The following is a 10,133-nucleotide window of genomic DNA, read 5'->3' as shown; positions in this document are numbered from 1 at the left end:
AGTCCCCAATATGTGTGTCCCAGTTACTTCATCATGGCTGCTCCCCCCCTCCCCCCCCCCCCCCCCCCACCAGTACCTTCAGTATGAATCTCCAAATAACTTCAACATAAATTTCCAATAACTTCTACATAATATCACAATGGATTCATCATATATTTCCCAGTAACTTCTACACAAATTCCGCAGGAACTTCTGTATGAACTCCCTTTCACTTCAACATGAATCTCCAAAAATATTAAACAGGAACTACCTAGTAACTTCAACGCGAACTTCTTAGAAACTTCAAAATAAATTTCTCAATAATTTCATCACGAATCTCAAAATATCTTTAACATGAATTTTCTAACGAATTAATCACGAATCTCTCAATAACTTCAATATAAATTTATTAAAAGATTTAACAAAAAATTAACACGAATTTCAAGATAACTTTAACATGATTTGCCAATTACTTCAACATGAATTTTCTAATAACTTCAACATAAATTTTCCAATATATTCAACATGAATTTCCTAATGACTTCCACGCGCATTTTCCAGTAACTGTTCCACATATATATCTCCAAATAACTCCAGCATGCATCTCCAAATAAATTAAACATATATCCCCGAATAATCTCAACACATATCTCGAAAGGCCTCTCAATAATTTCAATATGAATCTCCAAGAAACCGAAAAATGAATCCCCCAATAACTTCAACATGAACATGTAGCATATTGATATATACAACATGACCTTTTAAACTTCTTTTCTTCACCATTTGACTTTTAGATTCATTTTTCTGGACCATAATTGAAAAGACAATGAAATATTCTTTTTACAGTGATGTCGACTGGTTCTGTATGTGGAGACCCATCGAATGTTGCGGCTTCTATCATCCGCATTGACAACTTCCAACCGGCTATGGCACAGGCGATAGCACTGACGTAGGCTTTTGATCCATTTGCAAGTAGAAATTATTGATGTAGCGAGAAATCAGATTGAAAACGAATGTTTTAATGCCCCGGTCGCGTATTTTCTTTGTTGTTTGAATATCATCACTTCACAAAGTTTTAGTTATGAATGGGTATCAGCTAACCATTCACTGTTTAAGGACTTTGTACCTATACCAGTCATCGTAACACATAATAACACATAATGAATGTGTCAGTCACACTTCACCGTATAGCGTTAACGGACGCCAAACGTATAGAAAAATTGCGACAGAAAGTTATCCGGTGACGAAAGGCATCCCCCGCTGCTGCTCGATGCTCTCGTGATCGGTGTATGGGGCGCATAAAACGCACAATGACCGCAAGATTAACGCATATATACAGGACGAACAACGTTCAATTTACGGATATCACCGTACTAGTAACGGACTTGTACCGCATTAAACGCAAGCGCAACGCATGAGAAACTGACAAAACGTTCTTGTCAGTTATCGTCCGTTGCACATACGTTATATCCTTTGCATGTCCGGTAGCAGTTCGGCTGTGAATTAGGTCCACCGGACAAGAACGAATGCGAACCGGGCAAAAACGGAAGCGAACCGGTCAAGCTCAGAATAGGGAACGCACGAGTAACGAACAAAACGCATATCAGCGCATTGCTACCGTACATCTAACGGACCACTTTGTCCGGTAGTGTACGTTCTAAATTTTGAACATGCTCAAAGCCTTCCACCGAATGTAAAGAACATCGCCGGACGAGGAGGTGCCGTATGAGAAACGGAAAAGAAACGCATGCGAACGGACACGAACGGATTGAAACTTTTGTTATACGTTAGACGTCCGTAAACGCTATATAGTGTGACTGAGATTGAAACAGTGGTGGTTGGGATAAGAACCAGGGATTAAATTTGTGACCTCTGTATTAAAAATAAATTAGATCTGAATTCATATTTGAAAATTTAAGCAAAAAAGTACCTATTAAAATACTTGTGTACATAAGCATTACTGTGTGCACAGGAACCTGAAATTCTATCAATAATCAAGCGTGTGTTGGCTTGCTCATTGATAGAATTTCAGGTTCCTGTGCTGTGTGTTAGGGTTAAAACAGTACACACCTAATACACAAGTAAAGTTCCTTTTATGAGCATTTTCTATATTTTAAAATCACTATCAAAGTTTTAATTAAAGAAGCGCATTAAATATCTTCAAGGTCTCCAGAATACATTTGTCAGAACCGATCAAATACTGATTGATCCGCCAGAACTTTCATTGGTTTCTCTTTTAATATACAATGAATATCATTGCGATAAAAAGTTAATGTTTGACATAATTTTAAAGACCTTTTAGAGAGGAAAGCAAAATAGGGGACATAACTTTAATGTGAGTCTTGCAAAACAAAGCCGTGATTTACGAAATTCGTTGTTATTCCGTGGCTCAAACAGTACGAATGTTTTAACGATGTCTCATGCTTAGTACATGTCTTACCAGTTCAGATTATTCAAATATTTTATAAAGAATAACATGTCTTATTCCTTTTTTAGATTTGGAGTGTCTCTCGACGGCAATGGCAACTCATGTCAAGACAGCGATCAGTATATCATGTCAACTACATATGGTGCTGTCACAGACCCAATCAACAAGGGGAACCGATGGAAATTCTCTCCTTGTAGCGTCACCCAATTTCAGTCTGCGCTGTAAGTTCTTTTACTTTAGTTGTCCTTTTTCTTCAATATATTTTTCATTATCTTTCAAAATATTTTAAGGCTATTTACCTGAACTGCCATTTTTTCATTCTTAATTATTTAGAAAATGCACTAAACTTCAATTATCGCTTACTTTCTCGTATGTAAAACAATTTGCTTATGTGTTATCTATATAAATCATCTTAAAATTATCTTAACTATTTTTGATACCTTATATTATATGCTAAAGAATTAAAAAAAAACACTTCTGGACAGTAAATGGGTCCACTTTATGGTGTTAAACACTGTAGAGGTTAAAGAAGCATTTCATCAGAAGCCCATGGAGCAATAATTCAGTGAAAGCCAAGTTGGGTTCAGGGCTCGAAGTGTAGTTATTGCTCACACAGTGCTCTATGATTGCTTAAATTGGTATTGATACTATAATATGACATCTGTTGGCGGTGCTTCTTTAATTTCAGACTGAACTTATGTCGACCACACATACTAAATTATAAACCCTTTTTCTGTATGTTTCTTCAGTGATGGCGGTATAGACCTAAGTTGCCTTCAGGCTGAAGATAAGTTCTTCAAGTGGGAAAAGTTCAACGACGCTCCTTTCATGGGTGAGCTTCTAACAGCGGACGAACAATGTGCATTGCGCTACCAAAGCGGGGCAACATTCTGTGTATGTTTTAAATTACTAGGAGTTTTGTCTACTTTGATAATTTCAATCCTCTCTTCTCTTCTATGCAAAATATACAGCCATATTTTATTATTTCTTTCGAATCGTCATTATACTTGAAACAATTTTGTTCTGAGTTGACTTAGTGAGTTTCTGTTAATTTTCTGCAAAATGTATACTTTTCACGAGGATTATATGCAAAGAAAAAAATCTTTTGTTTGAAAATATTGAAAATATTTTTAATCCGAGATTAATTCAAACCATAGACCGAAATGCCTATAGTGTTGTCTTGCATACTTATTGTTTGAGCTACCAACGTTTCAATGAGATAACGCAGTTTTAACTATTATATTCATGCATGTGTATTGCATTTACTAATATAACAAAACCGCCTCATAAACGGGAAAGTTTATATTTTAAAGACCTAACGCAACATAGTGACCCTTTTTTCTAGACATACAAACTTCATGAACACCATTCTTATACTATGGCAATAATACAGATTCCTACATTTGACAGGTGGACACTTTAGGCCTTACCTTAATTATTTGTTTACACAACTACCCAGTTCAGCCAATATCTTTCCAGTTTTAAAACATACAAGTAAATAACTATCTTACACTCTAGAAACAAAGTATGATCTATACTTGATACACCAAATATTCTATATCATTTCAATAAATATGTTTAGACATAAACACATTGCCTTGTCCTAATATATTCCACTTTCAATAAGCAAAAAAATACTTGTTTTTACTCAATTTGTGCATACAAATGCTGTATAATTACTATTCTGGAAATACAAAAGAATACCGTATTTATGTTGCGGGTCTTTAAATACACAGAAATGATCTGTACCCTTAAAATATTTATGAATTAGTAATGTGCATGCGCTCAGCTAACAGATGATAAAGATATGTTTATTAATTTCTTCAGGATGAGACAAATGGAAATGTTGTAGATTGTTACAGTTCAAGCCAGGGATGCCTCGTCGATGGTGTTTGTCAACCTTTTACTGTGGCATATTACACACCTTGCGGTCTTCAAGCCAGTGTAAGGTCATTTGATAAATTTATCTTCACATCCAAGAGGCACGGACTTGTGTCAGTCTATCGCTAGAACTTAGAACATGTTATCCGAACTATTCGGACTACCATCGTTTATTTTTCATTTATTAAATTATACCCCGCCATTATCAATGGGAGTGGGGGCATATTCACTTGCTTATGTGTCAGTCAGTTAGTGTGTGTGTTTGTGTTCTCAAAATAATGTCCACTTTCTAACCTTTAAATACATTCATCGTGTTTCAAATAATTTTGCACATAGACCCAGATCCAGACCACACAGTGCAAGTGCAGTTACGCGTCAAAGATAAAGGTTAGTTTTTAACGTTTAATGCATAAATGGGGATGGAAATGAATTGGCTCGAATCTTTACCATAATAAATCAACATGTATCGTGCAAGACTCGAATCCGTACCACAAAGGCAGAGTCACACTTTGAGGTAAAAGATTTAAGGCAATTTTTCTTGCCCGTTCTATAATTTTTTTATGTTTGTATGGATATTCAAGTAACCAAACACAAAGCTTACCACCATGTCGCATGTACAGCTGTACCTTAAGCCTCACCATAACAGGAAGACGCGTTTCGTGCAAGACCAAGACTTACATCTTAAAGGTCAAAGTTACACTTAAAGGTCAAAGATTTAAGATCATTGTTTGTCTGTTCTATAACTGTTTAATGCACGCATGGATATTGAATTCAGGAAACTCTTGTCTGGCACTCGAGGATTCAAAGATTTCTCATTGATTTTCGTGTTAATGTCTGACTAGTAGCTTGGTATAAATGCAAGCCATAACCAAACGATAGGGCAAGCGCAGGATGTGGCAAGCGCAGAAACGTCATTACAATACTTTGGCATATATCCTCATCTTCTTATCAAAGTTTCATTATTCGTTCTCACAATTCTGTGTCATTACGTCACACGTAGGATACGTTCGTGTCCAGTGGACAAATTTCTAGTCTCATATTTAAGGCACATAATGCCTTTATTTGAATACGGCTGACTCATTTTCCGCCATAAATAAAAATATATCAATATATTGTTAAATCCTATTTTCGATAACTTTTTTCTCTTAAATTTGTCAAAGGTTTGAATATTGATGAATATAGTAGAAAGTTTATTTGAATTTATGTTTTGGGTTACCTCCCTTTATGGCTCCTACTGTAAACATCCATGTACAGTATTTCCGACCATGTGAGTGTGCAGCTGTTTTGACAGTTGTTTCATTTGTTTTTGACATAAAATTTAAAGCCTCACGGAACTCTACACTGGAGTAAAAAAACTACTTTGACTTTAATTGGCAAAACTGAACGTCATAGCCAATTTACTACGCAATCATGATGTGAAGTAAATATGAAAACAAGAGTTTAAATATAATATTTTGGGGAGCTTAAAAGTTTCTTCGTTGTTAAAATACATTCGTCATCGTTAATTTTACAATGTACACTAATTGAAACTTTTGACACCCCTTGATAAATAACGGCAATAGCTTTTATGATACAAACAACAGATTGATGGAAATTCTCAGAAATTTACAGCAATGTGTTGTTTAAAACATCGTAAAATTTCGACAAAATCAAATTGTGCAAAGATATCACTTTATGACTTCTACCCATCAAAGAAACAAACTAGAATACAGTTGCACTTTTATACAATGAGAAAAAAAATCATTTACAAGACGTCAGGGATGTAGATATTGAATTTTCCTGATATACGCTTAAATATTAGTTCAAATTTAAATCTATTTTCATGATATGATATGATAAAGAAGTGATTATTTTTGTCATGACTTGCCTGCGTTATAATGACATTCGCTCGTCTGTAAATTATATACATTTATGTGATTTTTGTAACGTTTCAGAATTGGGTTAAGGTCATAAAATACATAAACTGATAGCATAGCATTATTGAATTTTCTAAATATATGATGCACGTATTACTATGCAAAATATTGACAAAATATCGAGCGAGCATCAGAAGTTTCGATTAGTTTGTAGGATTTCGTCCATTCTAATACAACACAACATTCTATTCCACAGTCAGTCTGTAAATTTGGATTTTGCAACGAAACCACACAAACGCCAACAAGCACTTCTAGTACTAGCACTACAACTATTACCAGCACAACAAGCACTACCAGTACTGCAAGCACTACCAGTACTACAAACCCTGATGGTGGATTACAGACATCAACTGCTGAACCATTTGATTGTGTGGTGAGGACCATCGTTAAGGATTATGATCTACCAGGTATAACACTGAATAATATTTTATTGCTTTAAAAAAACTGTTAAGGATTTTTACTTTTCAAGTTGACCTTGGTATAGATATCTACTCTAGAGTACTTTCTTAAATCAAAAGTATAGAGGCGTGTCCCTTTAATATGATTCCCTTTAATATGATAATCAAAAGAAATGAAGGTGCAAGTCACGTGCATACCTGCATGATCTGTATTTCTGTATGCGAAAATACACTAGAATGAAAACTTTGAAAATTACCCATAAAGTGAAATTTTAAAACAGCTTTAAGGTTTGCTTGAAAAAGAATGTATGTTTTTTTCATTTCCATTGATTAACTTACTGAAAAAGTGGATCTAAAATTGAATATCAAATAGATGCATAGACATGTAAGAATGTAAAGATATTTTTTTTTCAAATTAATGTCAAAAATATATAGCTACATAGATATACAGGCAAGATGCAGTATTTGCTTCGTTTTTGGTCCAAGTACTCTTGTATTCTCTAATTTCGTTGATGTTTAACCTTTTTTTCTACGATACCGTTTAGGATGTAACTGCGCGGGTTGTGGTTCCAATACAGACAGCGACGGTAGTGATTGCGTACAGGCTCCAGACTGTATCGGGAAGAAGGTCAGGGTGACCACAAAGTAAGTCGTAAACTAACTTTGGAAAGCAGTGACAACCGGAGTAGTCTACTGTCATTGCGAAAAAGAAAAACAGTCATAAACTTGTCATCTCCTTAGACCAGTTATTTTATTTTTAATGTACAACTATTAACAAAAAGAATGCGTTTTCGAGAAAATTTAACGTTAGTCTTGAGGTAAACGGTAACCATATATAACCATAAAATCAATCATTCTCAGTAAGTAAAGCTGCAGGACCTGATAACGTGAACAACAGAATCCTGAAGTAACTCTCACAGGAGCTTGCAAGACCACTTTGTCAGCTTTTTAACATATCCATTAACACTGGTCAAATGCCATCCCAAGGGAAACCGGCACATGTGTTTGATGTTTTTTTAAGAAAAATGACCCACAACTAGTTTCCAACTAAAAAAAAAGGAAAAAGTTTCTAACTACAGACCTATATCGCTTCTAAGCACAATCAGCAAAGTACTAGAAAAAATAATTCATAAGCATATCTTAACTTCTTTTCAGTAAATAACACTATCTCGGCACTTCAATCTTGATTTGTTCCCAATGACTCAACTACCAACCAACTTGTTTCTATATATAATACTTTTTGCAAAGCATTAGATGAAGGTAAAGAAGTCCGTGCAGTTTTTTTGTGATACAGTAAACCTCGCTTATAAGGAACAGCTTGGGACATCTAAAAATTGTTCCTTATAACCGAGGTTCCTTATATCCGCATAGCGAACTAGTCTCTTTTAAGAGGGGTTTGTATAATGAACACAATTTGTATAACATACACTTCTTGACTGACGTTTGAAAAGGGTTATGTGTTTACACTCCGGGCCAATTCTTTATGTGAGAAAGTTGCGAGTCTACTACAGGTCCTTTCCTGGAGAGATGGTAAGGTAAACTGCCTGCATGTATACGATTTAAAAAGTGTTAAACCTAAACTAAGCCAAAATGTACGTCGGTAAGTATGGCAGTAATTTGTGATTATTTTTTGTCGGTTATTTCTATCTTCTTTTTTAGAGATAGCTACATTATGACTATAAGATATGCTGCAGTTACTGCCCTTCTTATACTGCATGTTATGCGAATAGGCATCAATAATAACATAAAATAAATGTTCAAATTTTTATTACAAAAATGTTAAAGTGGACTACCAATTTAGGCCATTAAAAAATTTGAATGTAGGTACCTGAAACTGTTGCAAAAACATCCGTTTACAATCTTAGAAATGCCGGTGATTCCAGATACCTGCTTTGATACACTCAGCTCTTCTTTGCTAACTCTTCTCTGCCATCAACTGTCAGTGACTGGAACCAACTACCGTTAGAACACAGAAATTCTCCAACATTAATTATCTTCAAAAGACGGCTTTATTCTGATGTATTGAAAGTCCCAAGTCATTATTATGTAGGTGAACGTAAATTCCAAATTCTTCATGGCAGACTTAGAACACATTGTAGCTCTCTTAATGAACATCTATTTTCAAAAAAATATTGTAAACAGCCCACTGTGTGTATGTGGTGAGATGGAAAATACACATCATTTCTTTTTCAGCTGTCCCAATTATCAAAGAGAACGCACAGAACTTCTAAACTATATTAGGCCAATAACCACTGTTACACTAAATACACTGTTACATGGCGATTCCTCACTTACAAGCACAATGAATAACTCCATATTTCTACATGTACATAAATATATACAGAAGACAAAGAGCTTTGATATGTAGTTCTTTTATTCATTTATTTCTTTAACACTAATAGCTGTGATAATAGCTTTGTATTCCAGGTTCTTTGTCAGTTTAGCCCTTCTACATAGCTTTAACGAAAGTCCTAAAACTCCATGTGTCTGCAGTGGCATTCCTGACATATCAACCTCATTTCGTCTATTTTGCTTGCTTCCTTCCTTCCTGTTCTTATATTCTTAGATAAAATTACATAATAAAGTTTTTACGGTTTAGATTTAAGTTTCTATAAATATTTCAATTTCCTTATCCAAAAGAATCTTTTTTTTTGTCAACCTATTTTAAAATTACAGTTGACACATTTATGTCAAATACCATACAGATAAACGAAGAAACTTCAAGCAGAACATATATATGATGGATTATTTATTTTGTTACAATTGACTATTGAAATTTTATTATGTATAGGGAGAGAGTTTCTAAAAAAGCTTATAGCTTCCTACTCAATCCTCTGTGTTTGTATATTTGTAAAACTGTAACAATTGTAACTACATCAATAAATACTGTTTAAACCAAGTGAGATTTGAAACTTTTAAATAGCTCTGTTCGCGATCAAAATTCAACCCAGAGGTCGTCTGTCCGAATCTTATGAACCTTATTTCCTTTAACATTTTTGCAATCTATTAACAGGTATGTAGATGAGAGATGTGCTTACCTGTATTCACCAGGTCCAAGAAGAGTAATAACGAAGCCTGATGAAGCCAAAAAGAAAACAATAACTGCAGAAGTATTTAAAGGGGATTCTGGTAGATGGAAGGTTCAGTTAGTTACGAAGAGTAAATGAAGTCATGAGTTTGATTTACTTAACAATAATATACTTTAAAAAATAAAATACGCAAATGAATGGTTTTGTCTGAAATTCCTTCAAGCACTTTCCCGCCCACGGCTATCCTGTACTGGTTGTGTCATTGGACATTATAGAAAGGGTGATACAAGCACACAGTATATAGTTAATATTGTTAATTGCTTGTACGTTTACATAATACATACTTCCTAGTCACCTGGACATGTACGAGCAAGCACAAAAATAAACGGACGATTGGTGCTTTTCTTGACAATTTGTATTCTGATATTGAATATTTTTCTTAATCGCAATACGAGTCCACTTCATAACATTGTATAGTTATGCGCTAAACAAAACAGTGAGG

General features: G+C 34.6%; 1 protein-coding gene across 1 annotated transcript; it reads left to right on the top strand.

Moving 5' to 3' along the window:
* Positions 1-2,621: 2,621 nt before the first annotated feature.
* LOC123545347 (uncharacterized) lies at positions 2,622-9,823 on the top strand. The gene is made up of 5 exons (XM_053518976.1): positions 2,622-3,301; positions 4,235-4,351; positions 6,401-6,611; positions 7,148-7,247; positions 9,616-9,823. The coding sequence occupies exons 1-5, from the start codon at positions 3,236-3,238 to the stop codon at positions 9,767-9,769; spliced, it is 648 nt and encodes a 215-aa protein (XP_053374951.1). The 5' UTR covers positions 2,622-3,235; the 3' UTR covers positions 9,770-9,823.
* The last annotated feature ends 310 nt before the right edge of the window (positions 9,824-10,133 follow it).

Source organism: Mercenaria mercenaria, chromosome 1, assembly GCF_021730395.1.
Source record: "Mercenaria mercenaria strain notata chromosome 1, MADL_Memer_1, whole genome shotgun sequence".
Lineage (NCBI taxonomy): Eukaryota > Metazoa > Mollusca > Bivalvia > Venerida > Veneridae > Mercenaria > Mercenaria mercenaria.
Note: the sequence above shows the minus strand (reverse complement) of the source record. Positions and strands in the feature narration are given on the sequence as shown.

What these genes read in the sequence shown, in the direction of transcription:
- LOC123545347 (XM_053518976.1), top strand. Translation starts at nt 3,236, where the DNA reads ATGGGTGAGCTTCTAACAGCGGACGAACAATGTGCATTGCGCTACCAA. An exon ending in TAAGGATTATGATCTACCAG is followed by an intron (nt 6,612 to 7,147) that starts GTATAACACTGA and finishes GATACCGTTTAG; the next exon opens with GATGTAACTGCGCGGGTTGT. An exon ending in AAGGTCAGGGTGACCACAAA is followed by an intron (nt 7,248 to 9,615) that starts GTAAGTCGTAAA and finishes ATCTATTAACAG; the next exon opens with GTATGTAGATGAGAGATGTG.